The sequence below is a fragment of the Mus caroli genome, unplaced genomic scaffold (genome assembly GCF_978045245.1).
Source record: "Mus caroli unplaced genomic scaffold, Mus_caroli_1 scaffold_11, whole genome shotgun sequence".
Taxonomy (NCBI): domain Eukaryota; kingdom Metazoa; phylum Chordata; class Mammalia; order Rodentia; family Muridae; genus Mus; species Mus caroli.
Window position 1 is genome coordinate 47436405 of NW_028227266.1, and position 27410 is coordinate 47463814.

At 46.6% G+C, this 27410-nt stretch overlaps 1 protein-coding gene and 1 long non-coding RNA gene across 16 annotated transcripts in view; one reads left to right on the forward strand and one right to left on the reverse strand.

Annotated features, from left to right (window-relative positions):
• Ncam1 (neural cell adhesion molecule 1) overlaps positions 1–27410 on the reverse strand; it is a 295159-nt gene that overhangs the window by 10188 nt on the left and 257561 nt on the right. For 4 of the 10 annotated variants that reach the window (XM_085844622.1, XM_029481094.2, XM_029481097.2 and 1 more), the window contains 2 exons: positions 9828–9952; positions 6491–6668 (listed from right to left, as the gene is read on the reverse strand). In XM_085844622.1, coding sequence (XP_085700748.1) covers positions 6491–6668; positions 9828–9952 — 303 coding nt within the window. Of the gene's footprint in view, positions 1–1695; positions 4039–6490; positions 6672–9827; positions 9953–27410 lie in introns of those variants that run through there. The other 6 variants (XM_029481091.2, XM_085844623.1, XM_021173415.3 and 3 more) reach the window with 4 other exon arrangements.
• LOC110302617 (uncharacterized) overlaps positions 17448–27410 on the forward strand; it is a 33775-nt gene continuing 23812 nt past the window's right edge. For all 6 annotated transcript variants that reach the window (XR_015048949.1, XR_002378821.2, XR_015048950.1 and 3 more), the window contains exon 1: positions 17448–17617. This is a non-coding gene — a long non-coding RNA (uncharacterized LOC110302617). The remainder of the gene's footprint in view (positions 17618–27410) is intronic.

Sequence of the window (27410 nt, forward strand, 5' to 3'; positions counted from 1 at the left end):
TCAAACTCAACTTGTACAGTGTGCCACACATGACACTGTTCCCAAGATGTCAGTCTCTATAGTGTGTATTAGGAAGACTGGAATGCTAGTAGCTCCTATCACCATTGCAATTAGCCATTCATCTTTGCAATTTAGATTTTGCACAAAAGTCAAATGCCTTTTTTAGCAGCGATTCTCTGACTCTGGTGGGGTTCCTGAGGAGGCTTCTTTAAATACTTAGCATCGGGGCTCTTCATTCTAGAGCTAGAACCAGTTGGGGGTGAGGGTCAGGAACTGGGATTTGGACAAGTACCCAGGTCACATGAGGGCCACCATTCCTAACCCTTGCCTGTCTGTCCTCAATCCCAGTGACTCATGCCTGATTCTAGAGTTTGTCCAGGTCTCAGACATAACAAATTTGATCAGAGATAGATAGATAGATAGATAGATAGATAGATAGATAGATAGACAGACAGACAGAGCAAAGACTCTTTCCTGAAAGGGGCCCACCACTTCCAAGGACTGATTCTTCTATAGGAAGTGAGTACTCCTGAAGTTGGAGGGAATGGTGGTGACCCTGACAGAGAGATGGGAACAAGGAAAGGCTGTGTACAAATTAAAGGGCACTGGAGTCAGGAGACATCACATCTTTGTGGGTATTACAGAGTAGTTTAGTTCAGGAGAACTAGTAGTACCAGGTCTAGATCCTGCACCTTCCTGAACAAACCGTCAAAGGAAAGGCAAAGGAAACCCTTTCAGATGTCTATCTTAGCCGTGATCTTCACCTTGCCTCCCTGACAAGCCCAGCACAAAGATATCTAGCACATCAAGAAGACTTCGTGGGGCAGCTTTCACATGCACCCCAGGTAAGAGCTGCCTTGAGCAGTGCCTGGCTGGGGCTGTCAACCGTCTGTGGTTCCTGGCTTGAGAGCTTGGTGTTCCAAGCAGGAACTGGCTTGCCTTAAGGCTGAGACTCACATATATATATGTATGCTTTCTTATGCCCTTAAATGGATGTCACATTCCATGTGCCCAGCTGGGTCTGAGTTATTGTACCATGGCCCCAGGTACAGAAGTCCTGGCCCCAGTATGACTGTCAGATTACCAGAATGGCTGAGCTAGGGAGCTCGTTCTCTCATTAACCCCTTATATGTTTGCTTGCTCCTTCCTGGAGTTGGCTAGGCAGAGAATGCAAGCTGTCAACAGAAGATCCCCTTAGTTTCTATCTATCGGGTGTGTGTGTGTACGTGTGTGTGTGTGTGTACACACTCATGTGTGCACTGCTCTCATGCACAAATGCATGTGTGTGTGTACTGTTAGGGGGAGAAAAGGTCTCTGCATACCCAGAAGGCCTTGCTAGAGAGCTCTGCAGCTGGTGGAACATGCCATCCCTGATGCAGGCTTCAGAGTGACTACAATTTTGCAAAGGCTCATTCCTCTCTTCTCAGGATTCCCAGGCAGCAGAGAACCTGACCACCCTGGGATCCCTTAGGAAGACAATAATGATTTCCATGAGAAAATGCCTTCCACTAGAACTCTCCTTCTCACCAAGTGTGGGGTAGGATTTAAGTGTTTCTCCTGGTAATCAGTTACCAAGTGCACATGAGGTGGAGGGAGAGGGTTTATATCACTGTGTTGGACACAAAAGTCAAAGAAAATCAAAACACACTGTTGGGTTTACACGAACTGTTATATCCTTTAATAATGCAAAGGTGTAAACTTCATAAAGTCTTGCTGATTATCTACACAATGATGTTAGCATTCTTATTAGTAGAAAAATGTGATCTGAACCTGCTGTATAAATATTCAAAAAAAAAAAAAAGAGCAGAGAACCCTCATGGTAGATACATGGTGTACGGTCTGTACTAATACACAGTGCAGAGGTGGGGGTGAGCTCACTCCCTTGGGGATTCCTGGGAGCCGCTCTCTTAAAGACTCCCGGCTAGGCCAGGAGCCACAGCCTTCATATGGAGGGGCCCAGTGTCTGGCAGGGGCGAGTGCACAATAAAGCTGTGTCTGGTAGGCCATAGCATTACAAGCCACAAGCTGGCTGGACCTTGTGTCTGCTAAGAGCCCAGAACCATGCTTGGTTCTGGACATGTAGGTTGATCTCCAGAGGTCCCTTTAGAAATACTGACACTGTCTCTCTCCTGTGAGTGGGTCAGAGACGAGGCTGAGGCAGACTCTCTGAACCGAGTTCTAGAGTGTATGCATGTGACATCTGTCTAGGGCCATCAGAAGAGGACAATGGTGGGACCTCTCTTGCCCTCCCTGATGCTTTCCTTAAATGACCTGTGACTCTCATAGCAGGCCTTGAGGCCCATGTTATTTTCTCTGCTGTACTGCCCCATGTCACCTTGCTTCACTGAGCTGGTGCGAAGAGGCCACGGGGTCCAGAGCAGAAGTTCATATCGGAGAGAGGCACTATCATTTTTAGCTGCTGAGCAGTGTGAAGCCTCTGTTTTGAACACTTGGGGACACTGGCAGGTGGCAATGCACCACACTGGCAGGGTGGCAATAGTCTGCAGACCACCATTTGGAGTCATTTTTCTTCCCAAAGGCAAAGGCTAGTCTTTGAGCATTACAAAAAAAAAATGACAACAGAAACAAAATAGGTGAAAAACCAAAGAGAACATAAAGAAAACTGTGGAGATGGTCAGAAATGACATAGGTAGAATGACGGGTGCCACTGGAGGGGAGGGGGCTTTATTCATTAGAAGGTCCATCGCACACTGACACTATTGGCTGGGTTTCAGCCGTGGCTCTCATGCATCCGACTGTAGCACACCCACCTCTTCTTCTCCCTGAACTGCCCGACAGCAACAGAAGTTCCTGGCTTTTTCATAAACATTTAAAAAGTGTCATGGAGGCCAGTAGGCAAGCGGGGGAGTGCTGTGGGAGTACTGTCAGACACACTGCCTGATTGATGAACACTGTGGGGGAGTAGAATGTCCCTCGGCCCCTTACCTTGTGCTCTTTGGAGCATGCAGGGGACAGAGGGGAGAGTGACTGACTCACAGTGGATGCTTGGCTTCCAAACTACCCAGCATCCTGTGCTTATGGTGATGATGGAGGTCGCAACTGGACCTGCCACCAGGACCTGGAGGTTTAGCGCTCATCTGAAGCATCCTACTGAGGAGTGGAATAGCCAGCTTTACAGGGTAATCAGACAGCAAAGCCCATTCCTACCGGGCATGTCACAGAGACACAGCAGATGTTGAGACTAACACCGGCCCTTTCCAGAATGTTCATCAGCTCCAGAAGAATAGATGATTTTTAACTTTTCCCACTGCGTGGGCAACAGGAGATTTAATTTGCCTATCGGGGCAGCAGAATGCTTAGGCGAGTCACCCAGGGGGCTCTTCCAACGTGGGTGCTCAAATACTTAAATGCAGGTAAAGCTACCTATTGAGAGGTGGTGGGCACAGTGTTAGGACAAGGGACACATGCGCTGACCTTCACAGTAATCTGAGCCAAGCTTTAGAAGTCTAGAATTTCTCTGCTGCTGCACGTTAGGTATAAACAGCAAAGACACAAGCAACAAGATGGTAGTGACATCTCCGTAAACTTTGCACAAGTTTGTTTTTTTTTTTCAAAAAATAGTATTGGAAGAAAGATCTTTCAAGTTCTTCTTCTTCATATATATATTTTTTACTACTATTAAAAAGGGGACAGACTCCATAAGAAGTGACAAAAAAGTATCACTGAATGACAAAAATCTTAGGAGGTAAATCTGTTTCCAGTCACCAAGACTTTCCTCGTTCACACAGAGCCACTCTCTCAGTGGCTGTGGCTGTGCCACTGTGGTCCTGAAAGGTTCTTTCAAAGAGGGACAACTGATCATTTTCATAGGAACTGGGCTTTTAATCAAATACAATGGTGTGTGTGTATGTGTGTGTGTGTGTGTGTGTGCATGTGTGTGTGTGTGTGCATGTGCGCATGCGCACATGAGAGCTCGCGCACATGCATGTTCAAGTTTCTAACAGAGCAGAACAAGAGTCACCGCAGAGAAAAGCAATGAGACCAAGGTGTAGGAGGTGGAGCTTCCTCCCAGGGTGGCTGCAGGTGCCAAGCAATGGGTCCCAGAGGAAAGGTGGTTGTTGAGACATAAATTTGGCAGTAGGGATGTCCCAGTGACGTCCAGGGTGGCAGGTGTGACAGGAGACACATGGGGGGTGGGGATTGTGGGCGGGGAGGAAAGAGAAGGCAGAGACAGAAACAGAGGAAAAGAATAGATAAAAAAAAAAAGAAAGGAAAAATAGGTCAAATATAGAAAAAACAAGAATCCAAGGTTAATTCAACTTAGTAAGTTAGGCTGACAAAAGTTAGAGAGTTCAGCGCTCTATCAACATCATAGACTGGGTCAGCAGCTCAGCAAGGCCAGAAGCAGCATAGCAGGTTAATTTGGGGGTCGGGGCCAGCGAGCAAATGAAATTAAAGTGAGAGAACAGGAGCCTCTGCGGCAGAACAGCAGGGGCAGAGCAGGAGAGGGTAACCCTCTTGCTAAGACGAAGCCTCTTAGGAGCGGGCGGGGAGAATGTGCTTCTGTGTCTAGGTTTGCTGAGGTGCAGTGGAGGGCTACACTATGGTCAGAATGTGGCAATCTGGAGAGCCCAGGCAGACCTGTCTTCCTACCATACAAGCCCTACCTTCACTGTCCATGTGGGAGGGTTCTGAACATCTCACCTTCTACCGCCCTGAAGACCACGGAATTTGGCCACAAAGGTACCTCTTGTGATGCAAAGAGGCTTTGTTCTCCAATTCCAATAAAACGGCCAGGATGGTCCAACCAGAGTCATGTCCTTTAAGTTCTTGGACAGCAGGCACAGTCACCATGGACAAGGCAAGTCCTCCTATTGCTATCTGGTTCTAATGCAGCCTGGATGATGTCCTACAAGGCCTCTGCAGGTTGAGCATTCTAGCATTTTTCTCTCTAATGCTGGAAACCTAGAAGGTGAAGTCACTGGCAGTGCCCAGCTTGGATAGACAGCACGCTGTCTATCCAGTCTCGTCTGGAGAAGAACTAGCTTATCTCCTGGTGCAAACGGCTTAACCCAGGCCTCACTATTCCCTGAGTCCTAAGAGGCTCAAAGTGTGGATCTGCATAGGCATGGGTGTCACACTCCTGATTGCAATGGAAAAGTAACCAAAGAACACAGGAAAGAAGAGATAGAAGAAAGGCAGAACCATCTCCATTTGGACATCCTATTGAGCCACAAATGAGGGCAACTTTCTGTAGCCACATCTAAGAAATTCCTTCCAGGATGTGTAGAGACACAGGACCCTAAGCTGAGCAAGAAGGCCCTCCCCATTGTGAAATCAACCAACTGACACTTCTAATCTACAGCTTAAACTGACCTGCCCACTGGCTGCAGGCTCCACATACATCCACCCCACAAACCCACTCACACACAAACGATTATAAAGAACCACACACCAAGCTTTCCTTCTGGTGCTACCCACGTTGGCACATAAAAACCCTACAGGGCAGGCAACCTGTCCCCTTTCTGGCCTGACTTCCCAAGAGGAGCAATCTTGATGATAATTGAACTCAGCAGCTAAGCAAGCTCTCCAGACAGGGCAGGCAAGATGGGCCTACCCCAAACTGTCATCCTACCACAGTTGACCATGGTAGAGCATAGGGGAGCCTCCCCAACACTCCACAGCTGTATGATCTATGACCATTTCTCCTGCCTGTGGTTGGTGTTTGGCTGGCCCTGGAAAGGTGATGGCTGAAGAACAGGGTCTTCTCTGAGGTATTTGCCTCATAGGGGACTGGCCACTGGTGCAAGGCATGTGGTCCAGAAATCATGGCTCTCACTTTATTCCCACACTTGAGTTGGTCCTGGATCCTAGAGACAATCTGCATGTCCTAGGAGCAATGCCACTACCATGGTCTGTCCTTTCAACGATGGTGTGTGTCCCAGTATCTATGTTTTCCACTTGCTCCATTTCAAAAGGCTCAATTTGTCTATGGCACAGTGGAGAGGCTCTTTACAGATAAGCTTGTAGCTAACTGGGCACCATCTATTCCTTCTCTTGGGGCCACCAGAGAGAAGAGATTTAGACCATGGTTGTACAGCTTAAAGCAAGGATCACATATAGGCAGCATAAAGCCAGTTCCGTTGTCCTAGTCCGGAATGCAGATGGCAGAGAAAGTCTCATTAAGGATCCTTGTTCAACCAGCATCCAAGGCAAGGCAGGAGTAGGGGGTGTTTCCCATCCAAGGGAGTTCCATAGACTGGTTAGCATTGATCTGTCAGAGCCAAGTGAGACAGGACCTTTTCCCCAGGATGCTTGGCCAAACTCCCCTGGGGGTCTGCCACATGTCAACCCATTGCACAGATGGGGATAAGGCAAAACTAAGCTTGGCAGGAGCAACCAGTCATGAGGATGGCTGTAAGCAAGCACGTTGTCAGGGCTGGTCAGGCTCATTAGGAGGCGAGGCTTGTATGCATTAATTCAAAGCGGGGGGGGGGGGGGAACAGATAGAAAACAGACATGGCTATACCTGGGATGGCCGTGGGCTGGGCTGAGGTCCTGAACACAAAGTGAGCTGCCTTTGATTTTCCTTGCTGGTTCTCAGCTACCACATAGACTTCATACTCTGCGTTCCAGTCCAGGGACTTGAGCATGACGTGGTCACTGCCGGATGGGAGCCTGATTTCCGGTTTCCACTCAGAGGCAAGCTTCTGGGAGCAGTCGGCAGGAAGGACAGAAGACACCAGGGAATGTCAGTGGGCATACTGGGGAGACTGGCTAGGAGATGGGGTGAGTTGTAAGGAATGGGAATTGATGCAGGTTTTTTATATTGGTGGAACTGGCGTGTATGTTTGCCAAGATCAACAGTAGAGAATGCCAGTGTGGCATAGTTCTGACTCTACCGTCCCACTAACTTCAGGACTGGAACAGGGGCTGGAACACTGGCCCCAACTTGCCCTATCTCCCCTATACTCGGGAATGCTGGGTTCATGGTGTAAGGGCTTCTTAGAGGAGTTACAACAAATGTTTCTAATATTTCAGGATACTGTCTACATTCTGATAGGTGATTATCACATAGATTCCAATTTTACTAAAAATGCAAACCCTCCTATTCCCCAGGGTAGGCTCTGCCCTGAGGGATGGCTTCACCGTTTCTCATTACACTCCTGTAACAAGCCTGCTGGGACATTGGTTCAGGCTCTTAGTAAATCTCAAGAGAGGGACATGGGCAAAGTTCAGGTGACTTCACAAAGTCACGCTGCAGTCACGGTTGGAGCCCAGCTTGTTCCATCCCCAGACAGCATTTTCCCTTTCATACCAGGGAGCCCAGAGATCATGAGTTGAACTGAAGGTTTTTTTTCTCTCTCTATAGTCCACAGTACAGTCTGGCATCATTGTGGCTGAACAGCTGAGGCTCAAGACTGGGATACTCATGGGCCCACATAGAGTATCCCACTGTGCTTAGCAAACAGTGTCCAGGGTATAAGGAGAGATGTGAAATTCTCAGGGTTCCCTGTTTCTCACCTAACATCCCCTCAAGATACATCATTCATGTTTACCACTGAGTTTGTACCAGAAGGAAGTTTCCAAAGCCGTTGCTAGGCAACCACCTTCATAAGAAAACAGTGTAGGAGAAGCCTCAAGTCCTCCTGAGAAATCTTCTGATGGTCTTCTAGTTGCAAAACCTGTCACTTCACAGTCTCTGGCCTTTACAAAAGCCAAATGTGCCTTGGGTACACTCTGGGCACGCAAGGTGCTTTGAAACATGTATAGTGGACAGGGGGAGGAACACAGCAATATGTCAGATATGAGGTAGTCCAGTGACCATCATAGGTCCAGGCCTGTGGCTGGAGAAAAGAATTTCACCAAGCAAAGTAGTTCTGATGAGCCACAAAGATGCTGCTAGGAATGTGGGAGTGCTCCTCACTGCAGGGCTGTGAATGTTGTGGAAAAATGCTCAGAGGGGCTTCCGCTGTCCTACGATGTAACCAGGAAGCCTGGGATGGGCTCTGTAAGTTAGCTGTGCCCAGGTTGCTATGGTGCTGTTTTAATTTAAAACAAAAAAGCTGAGCTGTCTCTCTTTGCTCTTCCTTCTCTGCCTTCCTTGGCAAACATCATTACAAAAGAGACAACCAGACGATAAAGCAAACACGCAAGAAAGCAAACTTTATGCTATGTAATACATATTAATAATATGTGACTGCATTTAGCAAACATTATGCTTCAAAGTGAAAGAGGATGCTTAAAGTCACCGGAATCTAAAGTAGCCCAGCAGTTTGTATCTCTGTTAAACACAGCCGCGGTGACCATTTGGGCAAGCACACAAGGAGACTGTCTGCCTGTGGGAGAGAGTTCTAGCTGGGTCCTGCATCCTGGCTACCATTTGCAGAGCTTTTGAAGTATTCGGAACATTTTGGGGGTATTTGCATATATTGTGACTACTTTGACAGTGCAAGTCATTTTATTCCCGTTTTGCAGACAGGGAAATGGAGGTTTGGAAAGATGCGACTATCTGATCTTCAGATGACGTGCTGGCAAATGGCAAAGCTGGAATTTGATGCCATCGAGGTTCATTATAGCCATTCAAATAGTGGAGAAGGTATTCTACCCTACTCCGAGTAGGTTACTCATATTCCACCTGCTCCAAGTAAGGTATTCAGAGCCACCCGGCAAGTCTTGGCATCCTTCGCTGTAGTAAGAAAACCATGGAACCTCCTGTACTGTAGTATTGCTGGGCTGGCTCTTCAGCAACTTTCCCTACAGTGCCAGCTCACCTTTGACTTCTTGAGACTCAGTTCAGAGAATTGAATAGATAAAGGTTTGACCCTGGTCTGCAAGGCATGCAAGCCTGCAGGGCTCTGTTTTAGACCCATCTACCATCTCTTATGAGAACTGGTCCCAGGAGAGACAGGAATGAACAAACTTCCTGGAAAAAGCCTTATTTGGGGCTTCATGGGGAAAGCTAGCTGCTCTCTGGTTCATGATCTCCAGCTATTAGGAAATCTTAGTAAGGGGTTATCCCCAGTGTCCAGAGACTGCCCTCACCCCTGGCAACTGCTTGTCAACTGTCTGTCATCCAGAACCTGGAAAAGGAGAGAGGGCTTCTCAGTTTGGGGGATCAGTGGTGAGAGTTGGCCTAGGACTAGATTTTAGCTCGGTGGTGAGTGAGGTAAAAAGGGAAGCTGAAATCAAGCTGAGCGTTTGCAGTTGGACTGGCTGAGGGCACAAGGCCAGGCAAGGGACCCTGCCTAGGATCTTGAAGGCAGTGACTTAAGAACCTACGCTCCTCAGCTAGAGACCTCACCCAGGTGTGTGAGGCCATCAGCTGATGGCTGTTGTAGCCTTGGTTGCTTCATCTGTAATGTGGGGGCTAACTGTAATACCCGCTCCATAGGGTCTGTGCAAGAAATATGCCTGGGTACTGCATCTGGTCCAGGAGACACGCCTGATCAAAAGTAGTGACTGTTATATGACATTGTGACAATTTTGCACAGAAGTCCTGGATTATTGGAACAACACTTTGAAGGAAAACAGAAGGAATCACAAAAAAAATCACAGTGATGTTGTCACCATTCCAGTCATCATAGAAGTTTTCAAATGGTCCCACTGTGGGCATGGCTATAGGTCAGTCTTGGGATTTAAAACCTTGACCATGTTCCAAGAGTCTCCTACAAGATGTCTGGTGGGACCCTGTCCTATGCTCACCTCATCTGAGATTCTCAAGTTCTTGATTCAACAAGGTAGGTATCAGGATCCCAGGTGCGCTCTCTCTGTCTCTCTGTCTCTCTGTCTCTCTGTCTCTCTGTCTCTCTCTCTCTGTGTGTGTGTGTGTGTGTGTGGTGTCTCTGAAGATAGAAGCTACTCACCGCTCTGTACTTGACCAGATAGTGTCTGATGGGGGAGCCTCCGTCATCCTGCTTGATCAGGTTCACCTTGATGGAGTTCCCGTCCTCTCCCATCTGCCCTTCCAGCTTGGGTGCACTGGGTTCCCCTGAAACAGCCAGCGAATTTCCATGAAATCTGGGTCCACGGAATGATGAGTGGGCCCATCAAAATGGGATGGAGTGATGTGGTGGGGATGGGCACTTTGCTTGCTTTTCCAGAGATTCAAATGGTTAAGAAGCGATGAGTGTAGAACCCTGGACCCCGCTTGGCTGCCTCACTCGGTCTTAGCTGGGGGTGGTTTGTGGGAATGTTCTGGAAGACACCCCTAATGAGCACAGTTCTTTTTCCGTCCCTCTCACTGGCACTCACATTTCTTCCTGCAACTCTGCAGGTTTGATTTCTATAAACCTGACACATCTTGACAGAGTGCCTGAAATTTGGGCAAATGTAGGCAGGTCTGAGTAGGAAATTTAAAAACATAGAATTACTTTTCAGAACAGCCTTGTGTGTTTTATCCCTGAGCACATCGTAACTCACCCTAGGGTCCCGAGGGCTTGGTCACTGATGGGAGTGAATGACTCTGTGTTCTTGCAACTAGCTTTTCATGAATTAAATTTTATTGCTTAGGATCACTTAAAAATACGTTTCCAATTGTGGCGAAATAAAACACGAATTGCCATAGGCAAGTTTCCTGTGAATGTAACTACATTTATGGCTCAGTGGAGTGAGGGATAATCTTTGGCTCTTCAATGTATTAAAGCAACAATCATTGCGGTCTTTTTCTTTGTGAGAGGAGGGGGGGGGAGGTGGAAATGGCTTTAGTATTTTACAGTAAGAAAGATAAAGTTTCTTGTTTCTCTTTATTTGGGCTTTATGTTCACTCGGACAGTAGCATTGGGAATCCAAGTGGGAGAAGGAAGATGAGCCTGTGTGTGAGGAATCAGAGAGTGTCAGGATGGCTCTGTACTGTGCTGCTGGCTTCCTGTAGGAGAAGCTGCAAGCATACACTGAGGGAACAGGGGAGGAAGTCTAATCCAGGGCTGAAGTTAAAACTCCATACTTGTGAGGGACCAGGACTTCCAGGGAAGGACCGGGCTCTGTAATCTATTTCCTGACCTCTCAGGGAGGCTGTAGTCCACAGGGGTATGACATGAGAGCCAGGAAGAGGAGAGCCACTAGGGAGAGAGGCTAATTACCTCACACTGCACCCCTCCCCATAAATGGACAGCTGCAGGCAAAGTTGCAGTTCAGCCTGGTCCCCCTCCCTGTTCAGTGGTTAACCTCCTGTCTTGGATTCGGAGGTGGGAGCACAGAGGGTGAGCGCAAGCCACCCAGAGTCCTGGGAGGCATCCCCTGAGATGCACAACGTGCGCAGCATTCTCTGGAGCTGGTTAGAAACCCAGGGTGTTTCTGGAACAGGACTCCTTAGCTGGATGTGTGCGTGGGTGTGCTCGCTCTGGGAACTAGAGGAAACGAAGGAGAGTGTGTACTGCAACCAGGAGGACTCATAATCCTGATGTCTGAAGGATATTTGGAAAAAGTCAGGCTCAGTATCTGTTCTATGGTTGGTAATTTAAGAAATCAAAAAAAAAAAAAAAAAAAAAACCACCAACAACAAAAAAACAGAATGCAAAGGTAAAAAGGTTGTAAAAAAATACGTGTCCTGGTTTTTAAGCTTGGATGCAGCCACTGTCCCCAGCTATTTGAAGGGAAGCATTTAGACCTACTTCGGATATGTCAATCTTTGTAGGCTTTTCAAATTCCTTTTGGCTTTTCTACCATCTTAGGCAATAAGTCAATTGTGTCTACACCATTATAAACATCTGGTAGGGGTCAAGGTGGAGTCTCATTTAGAATAAAACAGGGCCTCTGGGAAGATTCCATAATGCTGAAGGAGCCATGAGAGAGCTCAAGTAGTTCTACTCTCTGACAGAACTAAGGTGACCAGCAAGTCTCAGGGATCCTGGGACATCACAGGCTTTAGCACTGAAATATCAATATCTTAGGAAAACCCTCAAGCCTAGGCTGACTGAGATGATTGCTAGCCAAGAGTGAATGGGAATGGCATTATAGTTTTCTGCGCTGAGCTGAGAATCACAACATGGACTGCGTTGGATGCTCCCTGGCGAAGGAGGGGATTCACCAGGCAGGCAAAGAGCAGAGGCTTTTGCCTGAGGTCTCCTTGGAGTGAGGTGGAGGGAAGTCCACCCAGCTGTTTTGTTGAACCAACCTTACTATATTCTCCCAGAATGGAGCACTGTGGGCATTCAAGGCATAATCAGGGATTTAAAACACCTCCTCTGAACTGTGATTGGTGGGAGGTATGCTCATCATTGGCAGCACTGCCTTACTCTGTCTCCATACTTGCAGAAAGGGATCACAGGATCTAATGTCAGGGTCCTTCCACCTCTGCCATCCTGGCATGGGTGAATTTAGTGTCAACTCTTCCTTGGCCCTTCCTTTGGCACAACACCATGAGGGTGGAAGACATGATACATGACTATCAGATAGCTGTTGTTATGAGATATATCCTTCATCAACAGCTCGATATCTCAAAGACATACAGTTATCGTCATGCTTTGCAGTTTTGCAAAGTGTTCTTAAAAAAAATCTGGTCTTTAGAAGAGAGTTCAAGTCCCTTTAAAGACACATGAATGAACAGACATCTTTCCCAGGAGTCCCTGAAGAACCCAGCAGCCCTACTGAAGGTAGGGTCTTATCTCTGGATTTGTTTTAGGAAAAATATGCATAAAATTAGAATCTCAAAAAAAAAACCTCCTGAAAACTACTACAGCTCTATCAGTTTATATACCCAGAAGAGAATTAGCTATCATTCTATCTGACAATACTCTGATACATATTTATTTTCTCTTGAAGTTCAGAGCATTTTATATCATACAGTATTTAGGTTATCATTTAGAAAGCTTTACCTACGATCAATCACACAAATATATGGTGCATTGAGTTCTCGAAGTTGTCTATCGGGCAATGATATCTCCAAGGTGAACGAGACGTGATTATTTTAGCAAAAGGAAAAGCATAATATAGTTATGATTCATTAAAAAGATAGCGGGGTCCTTGGGCAGTAGTGTAACCTTTCCTGTCACCGTATGCCTGAAGGAAGGTTGTTTTCAACTAACATGGAACGTTGGGACAATGTGGTGGCCCTACAAGGTTTTGTACATGCATCAAGACTGGCAAGAGCAGTTGTTACATCAGTTGTCTCAGCATCTTCAGATGCTTGCTGTCTGTTTTTTATTATAGCTGAGGAATCGGGCTAACAAAACATTCCTTTCTGCACGAAGCCTGGCATGATGAGGAAGGGGACATTGTGCAGGCAATGGTCCTCAGCATTAAAGAAGCTCACTGCTTAATTGAACATATTAGCAGAGGAAATGGTTTAGGGGGTCCCAAGGTTCTGGGGTGGCTGCTGCTGTGATTGAAATCATTATGGGCAATTTCAGAAAAACCAATATTGTAATTATTTGTAAATGCTGGTTTGCTATTCATCAGCAATAGGCATGTTGCTTTAAGAAGACCCCTGGGGTTAATTATACCTTTTGAGTTTAGCTTCATCTAGGATTCAATTTTTTCCCTCTCAAATATTTTATGTTAAAGCTGAATACAGCACTACTTTAAAAATAAACCTTAACCAATAACAAATATTCTGGGCAGTTCTGATATTTTTCCAGCAGACCATAAGTCCATACACGCATGGGAAAAAAATGGTATGAAAAAGGCCGAGTCCTGTCAGATACACCATAGGCAGGCTGCTGAGCGCCCTCTTAAGAAACCGTAATTGAAATGGTTATTTCTGGCCCTGGAGATTACAGGCTCCTCCTGTGGAATTACTGGGCTTCTGTGCCCTTCCTTAAATCCAAGTCTGCTGCGTGCCTTCCCTCTCATCTGCAGGGCTCTGGAGGTAGAAAAGTCTTTACAACACAAACCACAGCAAGCCTGGGGCTTGGGGAAGAAGGCCTCTCTGAGCTGTGAAGGGACAGCGGGAGCCCCTACCCAGCTCCAGGAGGCCTAGTGCCAACAGTGTGCTGAGCATGAAAGGCCAAGGGACAAACAGCCCTTCAAGGGCTCCATCCCTCCTCTTTGCTCATTCATTTTTCAATGTCTATTTTTAATTATGTATGTATTGTGTGTCTGCGGGAGCCTACAGAGGTCAGAAGGGGGCATCAGAGCCTCTGGAGCTGGAGTTACAGGCAGTTGTGAGCTGCTCAGTGTGGGGACTGGAACTGTCCTAGGTCATCTGCAAATGTACTAGTACTCTTAACTAACTGAGCCGACTGTCCAGCCCTTGTTCACTGTGCCTTCTCTTTTAAAACAGATCTATCTGCACAGAGGTCTGCAGTCTCAGCTGTACACATGGATAACTACTGAATGGTCTAGAGTTTGTATTGAAATCTAGAATTTTTACTATCAAATATCGTTGTTGTGAATTTAAAAACACGGAACATTTTGCTTAGACCCAACTCCCATCTCCTTTGTTATTTCTTCCGGCAATTTTAACCGTGGGTATACCTTTTTTATTCTATGCCTCTTTATACGAGTCCAAAACGGGATGATTTCCCTATTCACATGGGAAGCCTGTTTCCTTTCTCCAGCTCAGACACATTATGGTTCCATCAAGGAACAGTATTGACAGGTCCTTTGGGGATTAGCAAATTGCCTTGGGGAATCAGGATTTAGAGTGATTAGGCCACTAATTCTCTGTCCTGAAATGGAGTTCTTAGCTAGAGATATCAAATGAATAACTCTAATGTGATGTAGGCTCTGTCTGTTCTCGGTCTTTATAACTCTCCCTGACACTCCTCTGGGGGTCCCTCCCTGGATTTCCCATACTTCTAAAGCTTAGCTCAGTTATATTAAAGATGAAGGTGACAATTTGTACTCAGCACTGTTCATCTCAAATGAGGTCTCTGGAGACAAGTGGCCTTTTTCTTTAGAGTTAAAGAGATGTCTGTGTTAAGGTGACCTGACCTTCGCCACCCCAGTCTCTGGCTTCAGGGAATATGGAGTATGTGGGTAGGGATGTGGCCAGTTTGGGGTTTTATTTATTTAAAATGGGTATGGGTATTTCGCCTGCAACAATGTCATGTGTGCCATCTGAGGGCATCAGATACTCTAAGGCTGGAATTACAGATGGTTGTGAACTTCCGTGTTGGTACTGGGAATGGAACCAAGGTGGCTTGCTGTCTCTCCAGTCTCAGTTCCTTAGGTCTTAGCAGAGACCTAAGCTTGACCTTGAACTTGGTTTGCTGTCTCTCCAGTCTCAGTTCCTTAGGTTTTAGCAGAGACCTAAGCTTGACCTTGAACTTCGGGGGGCCCGAGCTCACTGAGGCACCTGGTGCAGAGTGCATTCCTGCCCAGTTCTCTTAGGAATTATGAATGTGTGTTGGGAGCAGGAGGGAGGGGTTTGGATGACAAAATGCAAATTAGACAGCAACAAATAAACTCTGACAGACTGAGCCACAAAAACACCGATTCCATTCTTGTGGGTGGCATGAAAGCGCCAACGGATTAATTGACCAATTATATTTGTTTTATTGCCCTTAAAAAAAAAAAAAAAAAAACAACCAAAACTGACCATGAAGGTTTCACTTGTGGTTGTGGGGCTGATCCAGGCTGAAGAAATTAGGACAGAAATAACTATGACCGAGTGAACGCTGCTACTCCCTCTGAGCCACAAGGGGGCGCCACACTTCACTAGTTCATGAACATTGGTGTGGGTATTAAGTGGGCTACTGGGATGTTCCTGCCCTCACACTGGTAACCTTAGGAGATCCGGTCCCTACTCGAAGGCTTCAGGCTGATAATACTCCACTGCCCCTCTCTGAGGACCTTGGCTACGGCTACCTCTCTACCCTGGGAGCCGCCAGGGTGCGAGATCCTTCGGAACAAAGGCAATTAGAGTAGAAAGTCTGTGTCGACCTGTCAGAGGCCGAGGCTCCAAACACACAGCTGTAAAAAAATTAAAAATAAAGGAGGGTGTGGAAGGGGCGGTTAGTGATGTTTTCAATCTAAGAAGGAAGAGTGGGTGTTAAAGAATTTAGTTCGTCAGAACCAGCATTGCCTAACACAAGTCAGGGTCAGTAGCTAAAGAAAAAAAAAAGATCATTATGAAAGGGTGTGAAGGGAGCCATGCTCAGACATGCAACACAGTGACAGGGGAAGCACAGCGGGCTTGTCACACTCATGCTGATGGTGGGAAACCAGAAGTCCCATTTACAGAGTCCTTGGACAATGCCTATAAAGCCACTTCTCTGCAGAGGCACCTCAAGCTAAAGATTCGGATATATGGGAAGGGGCGGGGATGGGGCAGTAGGGGCATCTTAGTTTGCATAAGGCAGAGTTCAGCTCACCCAAACAAATTCACTCCCCCGCTGCCCTGTGGTAGGGACTTAAGTGTCTTCTCCACTACAGCTATTTGATGATGGGGAATGGGATTCCGTCCCTGGCTTAACCTCTCTTCTCTTCATTCAGTGTTTCATGATGGAACATAGTAAATTGCGTCTGGCTGATGGGCAGAGTTTCCCCGTACTCGTTTAAAGCATCCCAGGCAATTTTGGGTAGGAGCAGGTGGATAGAGAGTGGAATGGGGAACACCTGACTTCATCAGCTGTTCTCTGTACGATCCATGGACAAGAACGATACTATTAGCTTATTTAAGGCATCTGAAATCAGGCCTTACTAATGACCAGGGGAGGGAGGTGGGAGCTGCCCTTAAAAAGCTTCACTCTCTTATCCTATAAATTTTACTTGCGCTAACTTCTCCATCCCTCCTCCCCTTTTTTTGGTTTTGTCGACCACTCCTGAAGATGGACCTCTCTTCAGGAGTGAACAAATTTCTTAGTTTCAATGCTGTGCTCCACTTCATCCTGAATCACAGCATTGCACTGCAATAGCCAAATTTGTTTTTAAAAATCTCATCAAATTTCAAATTCAAACTTCAGCATCTGCATACACTTAGTATCCTACAGGGAAGTTCCAGGGACTATTTTTCTAGACCACTAACCACTTAGCAGTCACCATGACTCTGAAAGAAGTCTACCCCTGCTGGAAGCCAACTTCAGGGAGTGAAAAGTCAATATATTTGGGGTGAGGAGTCCCGAAATCTTTAAGATTTAGTAATCTTAAACTTCCAATATTCTCTGTCCAAAGACTGACAGATTCAATACCAATTTTTAACATAGATCAAATTATTACTGTGGCTTGCAAGGTTTTTGGGACTTTTCTATTTCGTTGCATACCATGTAAAATATAAGACAAGTCATTGTTGGAAATGAAGGAGCTTCCTCTGCGAGTCCAGGAGTCTGGATGTAAATGGGACTGGCTTTAGGGTCCTGTTGCCACAGCTACAAAGAGGAAGTCCTCAGTGACTGTGAATGGAGGGAGGAGGAGAGGGGATACACACAAGGTAACAAATACAGGGAGTGTGACTCAGACCAGGAACAAAGACCATGCAAGACAAGCTACTGTGATTTTGACTATGTGGATGTCGCCCAATCAATTCTCGGAGAAATGAGGTCAGAGGTGAGGTCAAATGGAGGGGAGGCTCTTGCATGCGCAAGCACACACTGGGTGGTTATTGGTGTTAGTCTGGCTACGTGCTCACTGCAGCCTGTATGTGTCTTTAGGGTGTGATGCGAAGTAACACTTTAGTTAGGAGAGAACAGAATGCCTGTGACTCCCAGGGGAGGCTCTGAACAGGTCTGAGTTCAGTGGGGGAAGCTGAGAGCCGACGCCTCCTTCTCTCTTGATGGTGAGTGAGAAACGCTTTAACAAGGTTGTGACAGGCGCAATATTAACTAATTATTTCGTCACCGTTCTGCGCTTCATCAGGCTATAATTTTATTTCCTTTTCTGTAAGGGTCAATCATGTGCGTCTTGATTACACGGAGGCTTCCAGTCACTGTTAATTGCCAAGTGACTTTTGCTTGATTTGTGCCTCCTGCTTGGGGGGAGGGCCACTTTGGAGAAGTGACACCTCAGTCATCAATCCAAATTCTCACTTCAGAAAAAGTCCTCCGTTTATGCAAATCTCGTGAAGCACTCTTGGGTTTTACAGGAGAGCAACCTTTGCACGGAGCTCTCTCTCTTCCTGGAGCATTTCATGGTTGCAAACTATTTCCAAAGGGGTTGCAACACATTTTGCAGAAATTGTAGTTTATGGAGCTACTGGATACACAATTAAGCAAAGAGGCTAATTTTCAAAGCATATTTCTGGGAAATAATGTTTGTGAAGGTCTGTTAAAAAATTCAAGTTCCCCCACTGTGCTGTGACTAACATGGCTTTACTGAGAGGGCAGTTGGTATGACCAGATTTCTTGAGGGAAAAATATTAAACTAAAGGCTGTCAAGTTATCAAATTGCCATGTCAAGGTTGCAAGGACTGTTGAATTCTAGACATGAATTGATGGCAAGAGCAAATCTTTCAAATGTCTTTGCTGTATCTATCGGAGACAGGGAGAAAATTCGTGCCAGGCTGTGGCTCCAGGTTTATTCCTCTAATCAGAACAAAGAGCTTTTACCTTCTGTTCACCAGCGTGGACGACATCATCAGCACCATGCAAGCCACATGACAAAGTCACATGATACGCACGCACATGATTGGTTGAAAGGAAAGTGGAGGAGGTCACATGAAAAATACAAAAAAATTAAAAACTGATGTAAACAATGGGCAGGGAGAAAAAAACCAACAACAAAATCACAGACTAAATAAAAGGAGAAACCAAATTAAATTAGCAGCTTATATAGGAAACATCGGGAGGGCAGACATACTGCCCAGAAAGAGGAGAATCACAAACTATATAGCGCATTTAGTTAACAACACCAGTAAGCATTAGATACAGTTGCAACACTGCGTATTAATACCACACCAAGGAGCATGAACACTTTTAAAATGAGGGGGTGTTTCCGTCAAGGCCCAGATGCCAATCAAGGTCAATCCCAGTGTCTGTTAAAGGGAAAGAAAAACAACAGCAAGTTATTTATTCACAGATTCTGGAACGGTCTCAGCATCCTTGTGGGAAGTGATGGCAGTGAGCCTTAGGTCATCAGGGAAGGGTCCTGAAAGAATAATAGATTGTGTTTAATTAGTGAGAGTCATTCCGTGTTTGTCCTGGTCAAATAGGAGAGGGAGATGACTGAAGGGCCCTGGGTAAATTCTGGCCAGAAAGGGACAGCTTGGAGGGTCTAACTCCACTTTCTTATGGCACACTCGTGATGTTCTTAACACCCTATGGGACTCCACAGAGTCAAGGCACACAGAAACGGAGAAGGCCACAGAGGTAAAGGACTAAGCACATTCTTGGCAACTGAGGCTACGGCTGCATTAATACCAAATCGCAGGAACCAGCCCTGGTCCAGCACACAGAGGGTGACATTAACCACACACTTGACTACTTATAGATCCAATGATGCCTTCAGAGTTGCCAAGACTACATGGATAAGACAGGATTTCGAGGACCAGGGTTGCAGTTCACCTATGTTCCCTTTGCCGTGTACTTTACCCCACTTTGCAGTTTGTGACTGAATGACCGACCCGACTAGTCTTAAGTTTCCTAATTGTAACTTTCACAGGCCTGGGGCTTGGGGGAAGGAAGTTCTAGCTTTTGACAGTTGAGGTTAAGAGAAAAGGGAAAAGATGTAAGGTCAAGACATCTTTTGAAAGCATGCTTCTTTTGAATGAGCAAGAAGCGCTTTAGCTGAGTGTCATATCCCTGTCCCACTGTGAGCTGACAGAATGCACGGTCTTATGGTCTATCATGACACGGGTTCTTCCCAAGCATGCCTGGAAGGGATTATATGTGACAAGTCGTTTCTCTTGATACAATTTATGAAAACTTTCTTCACCTATGGTTATAAACAGATCATTACCACACATAGATATACACACAGACACACATATACACCACACATATACACACATACATATACACTTAGAAACACACATACACACACAACTGCACCTCTGTAGGAGATATTATTTAATTTCACCCGTGTTGACTGACTGACTGACTGACCGACGGAGTTCCACATGACCCCAGCCACTCTGCTTCCTTTGCACGGTGGCTCACATCCTCTGCGTCTTGATCCTATGGTGACTAATACATTCCTGCTAACTCAGGCTGCTGCCAATCGGGATACCCTGAGCTTTATCTCACTGTCCACTGAGACTTATGATTTGGGTCAGTAGTCAAGTGGTTCAAATAAAACAGACTCCAACCTCCTGCTCAGATTTCACAAGTAAGCATCTTATCTGTGGGTAGAAATGTCTGAAGAAATATAAAAACCGAAACACCCGTCAGGGGAGAAATACTTCATTCCTCTTCAGGAGAAGTCTGGAGCCAAGACTGTGTTTCATTGACAGACAAGACCAAAGATGCAAAGCCACCGCTCAAACAGGACAGGGTTGTGCAAATGGGTCCTGTAGTTTTCTCCTATTTCCTGGGACAGATATAGCAGGAGGGATGGGGGCGGAGGGGGGGGAGGGTAGAGGGCGGAGCCACTGTGGCAGAGGGGAGTTGTTAGCAGAATTCCTCTTTCAAATGCAAATACACCACAAACAAACAAGAAAACCCTCCAACCCCTGCAAATGAGCCCAACTTATTGTCATGCTTGTTCCTCTCACAAAACCAAGCTGCAAAGGCATCAGGAACTGAAAGTCACTGCAGCCACACACAGAGGACCACTGAGAAAGCAGCCCCCATAGCTGTCTTCCACAGGAGGAAAACAAAATCCATTCCATGCAGTATACCCAACCAGGAAGCACGGTCCTCCCCTCTTTAATTATGTATGGGAAGCCTTAGCCAGGGTGTGGGAGCTGGACTCTGTAGACCCGTCATCACCTGCCTTAGCTGACTGCTGCTTGGTGGGAGGCAGGACAGGCTCTCCCTGGCCTCCAGCCTCAAGTGCTGTAAAATACACAGTCACGGTGCAAGGGCTCTTGTTGCCTAGCTGAGGGCCTTAGGCCCCCAGTACCCATGTGGCCTTACATCATTAAGGACAGCCTGGATGCCTGCAGCTCAGACTCAGCCAGGTTTTCAGGCTAGTCTAGGGGGATGCTCTTGTTCCCTGGATCCTACTGTCTGGAGAGGACGTCTTAGCCCTTCCAACCCAGCAGCCTAGGAGGTGGCATTGTTCTATTATTTTTCTAGCACCAAGTGTTCAGGGACCAGAATGAAGGGGGTGAGAGCCACAGGCTCTGTTGTGAGACAAGGGCTGCCATGTTGTCAGGGGCACAGCTCCTTCTCCTTTTCTCTGAGCAGCTCTCTCCACTTCCTCCGGTTTCCTCTTGCTCCCAGGCTTTCCTCACTTTATCATATTGCTCTCTCTCTCTCTCTCTCTCTCTGTGTGTGTGTGTGTGTGTACGAGCACAATCCCATGAGGCATGAACAGTACTGTGGGAAGGAGTTGCCATACTTCCCCCCACCCCCCCCCCCCCGTGTTTTCCCAATTCTTTTCTGTTTTAAACACAAATGTCAATATGGAAAGGTCTCCACAAGCACAAACAGCCACCCCTTATTCTTTTGGAGGCGGCTCCATTTGCTTTCTTGGCTAAACAGACAGCATGCTTAGAAACCACTCAAGGCTGGGAGCCTCCATGCAGTCACACTGTAGTCTGTGCTACTGCAAGCATCCGAGCAGAGGCGCTGCCCAGAGCAGCCGGCTCTGTACTCACTAGACAGGTCTGTGGTTGGAAGGACAGGAAGAGGCCAGGTTGCTATGGAAACATGAAGGATGGAAAGGGCACTAAGCGGTGAGGGGCAGAAAGGACATAAAACTCACATACCCAAAAGTACAATTTATCAATATTAATATAAATATTTTGGAGAGCTTATCAAAGATAATCTTTTTTTTTTTTTTTTGCTTACAAAGAACTCATGCAGCAAGAGATAAGATATCCCCAAATACTCTTTTGGTTAAATCTAGTTACTAAATGCTGGACATTATATTTTGTATACTTTTCTTTCTTTCTTTCTTTCTTTCTTTCTTTCTTTCTTTCTTTCTTTCTTTCTTTCTTTCTTTCTTTCTTTACAAATATACATACCATAAAGGGGAGTCTACAAAATCTGAGATTTGGGGATTCCAAAGAGACTCCTCTGTGGTCATGAGGTCACAGGTAGAAGGTCAGAGCAGAGACTGGAGCTGATGGCAGGCTGCTTCTGAGGCCACAGGGCATATTTTGGATTGAGATGGTAGGGAGGATTCTTATTCAAAATGATGGGAAGAGAGATTGAGACTGAGTCCAAACCATGGGGGCTTCTGCAGTATTATGGAGAATAAAGCCATCTAGGCAGGGCCATGCTGCTGTGTGCTGCTCTGGGCTTGTGGGGACATCACCCCAGACATTATTCATCTAATGTCTCACGTTGTCACCCTCACCCCGCAGCCTTACCCTCCCCCCACTAGAAAGCCAGGTTCAAGTTTCCAAAGAGTGGACCTGTTCCACTCCTCCAGATTCAAAGAACTAAAGTATAGCACAGTTAAGAGAAATGAGTGGAAAGAACCAGGCTCCCCCACTGTGACAAAGGCCCAGCTCATATGCCTGCTGGGTTGGTGAGGCCTGCCCAGGGTAAGCAAAGCAGAGCTTGATAAATGCTGTAATCTTCGTTATTTTCTTTACGGTGGGTATGCAGTGGGAGTAGGCTCACCATTTGATTTTAGAGCAGAGCAACAAGCATCACTTGCGAAGTGTTAAGTAATTTGTGCGGCCCATCTGCGAGCAGGCACTGTTAACTTCCCCACAAATATTTATAAGGAGTCTATGCACTTATGGACATAGTGAAAGCTACAGGCTGCACTCTCTAATTTCAGAGCTTAAGTCCAACTAAAATAACGGGTAAAAACACAACGCCTCAAACCGTTTTACATGACCCTGCAGGCAGGGCCGAGATTTTTTTTTTTTCCCTTGGTAAATTCCTTTGGCTTTTCCAAATATCGGCTTTGGTCTGACCTGCTGGGAATCACACCACAAGTATACAAAGCAGCCTCAGGACAGCTGTCTGCAGGGTGTCCTAGCCAAAGCAAAGCTCTTCTCTTGTCTGCCCTGAGAGGCCCTGTGTCTATTCCTTTTCCCCTTTGCTTATTAAAAAAAAACCCGAGGCGACTCTCCATTGCCAGAGCTGAGTTATCACCGTAGGCAGAGGAGTCGCACCGGGTGGAAAGGTACCTGCAGGGATGGGGGTGAAGAGAGCAATACTCACTAGCTCGAGGAGACAACGGAACAAGGGTGGAAGAGTTAGCAGGAGCCACTGGAGAAACAAGAAATGAAGGTGAAAAAAAAAGTGGTAAATAGATCCCTGGGAGCACACGGATGCTGAATTGAAAAAAAAAATGGGAGTAGCAATCCTGGGGTGCCGGTAAGAGGAGCAGGTGGGGAGCAAAGCTGGAAAGAGAAAAAGTGCACGCGACAGGTGGTTGGCACGCTAGCGGGCAGTACACAGGGCTGTCTTCTAAGTGCGAACCTTGAGCCCAAGAGCCTGCTAAGGCTGGCAGGCAGGTAAGGAATTGGCCAGGAGCAGCTGAAGAGGCCTCAAACCTAAACAGAACACAAACAGCCACCTGGGCAGGATCGCCTGTGCCCATAAGCTCTGAGGGACAGGAGGGCAGACACCTAGGCCTCAGTTCAATGGGAGCCTTAGCAAGGAAAGGGACTGGCTTCTCAGGTTACACCCTGGATATGTGTGCATATATAGGAATGTCTTTACGTCCACCTCCTGTTTGTGTGTATGCATGCTTGTGTTAGTGGGTGATTGTGCACCCCTGCGTGTGTGTGCATGAGTGTCAAGACCAGATGTTGAGTGTCTTCTTCAATTGCTTCTCCACCTCATTTTTAAAGTATTTTATTTAAAATTACATGTATATGCGCATGTCTTCCTGTAGAAGTATATGTATATGAGTGTAGGTACCCAAGAAAACCAGAAGGGGACACTGAATCATCTGGAGTGACAGGTACTTGTGACCTCTCTGACGTGGATCATGAGAATGAACCTCTGGTTCCCTGTAAGAGTAGGGAACTGCTCATAACCAGTGAGCCCTCTTTCTTCTCCCTAGCTACCTTACTCTCTAAGATGGGGTTCTTTCACTGAACCTAGGGCTCACTGATCCAGAAAGCCTTGCTGGCTATGCGGCAAGACCCCTATTGTCCCTATGGCCCTGGTCCTGGGGTCACAGGCACATGCAGCTGTTCCTGGCTTTTTTATGTGAGTGCTAAGACTCAGATCCTCACTCTTGTCCAGCAAGTGATTCAATGACTGAGCATCTCCCCCTCCCTCCTGGCACTCAGAGCAAAACCTACACATCTCACTCTCTAACCCGAACAGCTGAGCGAGACAGAATTGGCCATCTTCAACGACAAGGGACAGTGTGTTTTTATACAGAAGCCTCTTAAAACAGGGGTGCTCTCCAAAAACCCTCCCTAGAGAAGGTGATTGCTTACACTGCTGGGGAAGAGTGAGACAATTCAGTGTCATTCCTGGGCCCCCCAGAGAAAGGAGCTGTTCAACATACAGGCTCCTCACAAACAATCCCAAGTAGCCTTCAGCCTGGAGGATGCTTAGAGACTGTACACCTGGCACACTGGGACACTGAATGGGACTTTGGTGTTTGATTGACAAGTATCCAGAAGTTGTCCGTCAGCAGTAGTAACAAAAGGCAGGCTCCCTTGGGAGCTGGGTGGCAGAATGGGAAAGCTATTGTCAGAGCTGCCTCAGTGCTCGGGGCTTGGAACCTTCTCCAGTACCTTCCAGTTGATACCATCATTGCCAGTGTCCCTGATGTCACAGCAGTTTGGTAATCAATCTTTCATGAATAGGTGACTCAGTTAATTAAGATAAATGTCTCTCACTTTCTTGTGTGTGCGTGTGCGCACATGAGTGCGTGAGTGCGTGCGTGTGTGTATGTGTGTGTGTCTTGAGATGTTTGTGTAATTGTCCATGTTATTTGGGGAAAGGCCTAATTCCCTATGCATTTTAATCATGTGCACTACAATGCATTTACGGTGTTCCCATGTGTGCCACAGAGAGGACAGTATATCGAGATAAAAATCTCAAGACACATCTTTTTAAAAAACGTGCACCCAATATGCTCTATTTTGTTTCTTGGCATAGAAGCAAAATCAACAGTACCAATGAGGCCATGAGTTTCTGCAAGTGTGGGGTTCAGTGACAGAGCAAAAAGATTGCACAAGAAGACAGAGTACAAGTTTGCAGCAGGGAAGCAGCCCCTCCTGCGGCATGAAGGTCATGGACTTATTAGCAGAGAGTCTCCAGTCCACACAGGCATCACATGCACAGGGCACTCCCCGGGTTAGAGCTTAGTTTGTTTAGGCTCACAGCTCTCTTTTCTCCTCTGTGCATTTTACACAGAGGACCCTCAATAAGCTATACCATGCTTTGCCTTGCAGCTAGCTGGGAGGTTTTTTGCTAGTTTTGCCTGCTCTTCTCTGGCTGTGATTAACCTACACCCCTGACTGTACAGAGGTTTCCTAGGGAGCTAAGAAAGCAACTTGTTCATTGAAACATCCCAATAAACTCCAACAGTTAGTTAATGCCCAACACTGGCCTTAACTAACCCCTCCCAACTCAGAAGTCTGGCCTTGTGCCTTTTCCCCTCACCCAGGGTTATGAGTTCCACTCTGGTTCCCAGCCCAGAGCCACCAGTCAGTCTGTGTCGTCCTATAGTTTAGGGTAACGGTGCCAGTGTGTGAGTGCAGGCTTGGGAGAAGCACACACAGATCAGTCCATGGATGACTCTCTATCTGATTTTAAACAACTTTCTTGTCTTCCAAGAAATGGGAGCGAGGACCCAGAGGAGAGACCCTTGTGAAGCTTCACAGTGGAAAAAGCAGGCTTTGTCTCAGCAGGGATAAACACTCGCTTCATCTCCTCCACGGGTGTCCTTTCTTAGGACAGGCAGGGTGTTCTCTGGCCAGACCCTTGTCAGTGACTTGGAGAAAGCTCAGGAGGGTTAAAGGAAAGATCTCACTGAGGTTTCTTCAGGGAGTGTGCTCTTCCCATGTTTAGCCAGACACCATGCTGATATTCTATATACGCTTCTAAGATTACACTTCACGTCTGCTTGTCAAAAATAATCCTTCCTTCTTGACCCTCTCTCCCTCCCCACCACCCCCTTCCTTTCTTCTTTCCTTGCTTCTTTCTTTCCTTCCTCCTCCCTCTTTGCTTGCCTGGAGGTTTGAATCTATGGTGTTGCACTGGCCAGGCTAGTGCTCCACTGTTGAGATATATCTCCAGTCCTTTCTCTTTTCATTTTATCTTGAGACAGGGTCGCACTGGAACTCAGTTACCCAGGGTCATCTGGGACTCAGTCTGTGGCCCAGGCAGGCCTTGAACTTATGATCCTCCCACCTAAGCCTCCCCCAAAGCTTTTTAAGGCCTGTAAGGCCTGATGCTTATTAACTCTTTAAATCATACCTTTATTATATGATTGAGAAAACCAACTTTTGTGCTAATTGTTGTTGGGTCACAGCCTTCTGCAGAGGACACTCAGAGTCTCCTTTAATCACCCACATGCATACTACTATATAAAAAAGACCAAGCCCAGGGCTTCCTTCTTTTAAAAATTAAGAACTAAAACTAAAAGTAAAAATTTTAATTAAACACATAATTTTTAAGATGGCTTAAAACATACCTTCTGCTATATTAAAAACAAACCCAATCCCCCCAATAATCCTATCTTCATAAGGCCCAATCTGGTAATGAATGGAAACTACTGTGACCTTGGGGGCCATGTCCAGTTCTTCCAAGTCAACTGTAATTGCTGCAGAGAAGACAGTCAACAGGAAGTCTTATTTGGGCTTCCCTCTCTCTAACTAGCAAAGCTGGTCCTCACTTCCTGGAAGAGAAGGGTCTGGAGGAAGCAGCTTAGGGTTGCTGGAAGGGTCCAGGAGGAAGAGCTTTCTCACCAGAGGTCCCCTGGGGCACAGCTGTCAGTCCTCCTCATTGCTCCGTGTCTGCACCCCTCATCCCCACAGGCCCTGATTCTGACACCTTCCCTAGCTGACACGTTCAGACACCAACCTGGCTGGTAGCACAGCATCCATGCTCAGCTACTTCGTTTTTGCTGTGGCAGCAGTATTTCGAAACACTTTTATAAGTAGAAGTTTCCCCAAGTGCCTTTTAGGATCTAGCAGCTTCCTAGAATGGTGTATAGCTTCGTGATTATCTTTCTGTCTGGTTCTGTCAGGTGCCTCGGCGCTCTGTTTTCAATGTGCTCAGCCCAGGGAGAGCCAGACTATGGCAAAGTGACTTCTGGGAGTCGGGTGTCTCTTCAGGCTGAGGGGTCAGGGCCAGTTCTACTCTCTGTAGCACCTGCCACCTCTCTTGTTACCTTTGCTCTCAGCATCCTGTGTGTGTATGTGTTTCCAGTTTATATAATTAGAGTGTCACTCCAAGGGGAATCTCCCCCTCTCTCCATGCTACTGGATAACTAGAATCAAGCGCTTAGCTCCCTCCCCATGATCCCTGCAGGCAGCTGCCTGCAGGACACAGTGTGGCTACACCTTTCTGAGAGCCCCCATTAGGCCTTCCCAC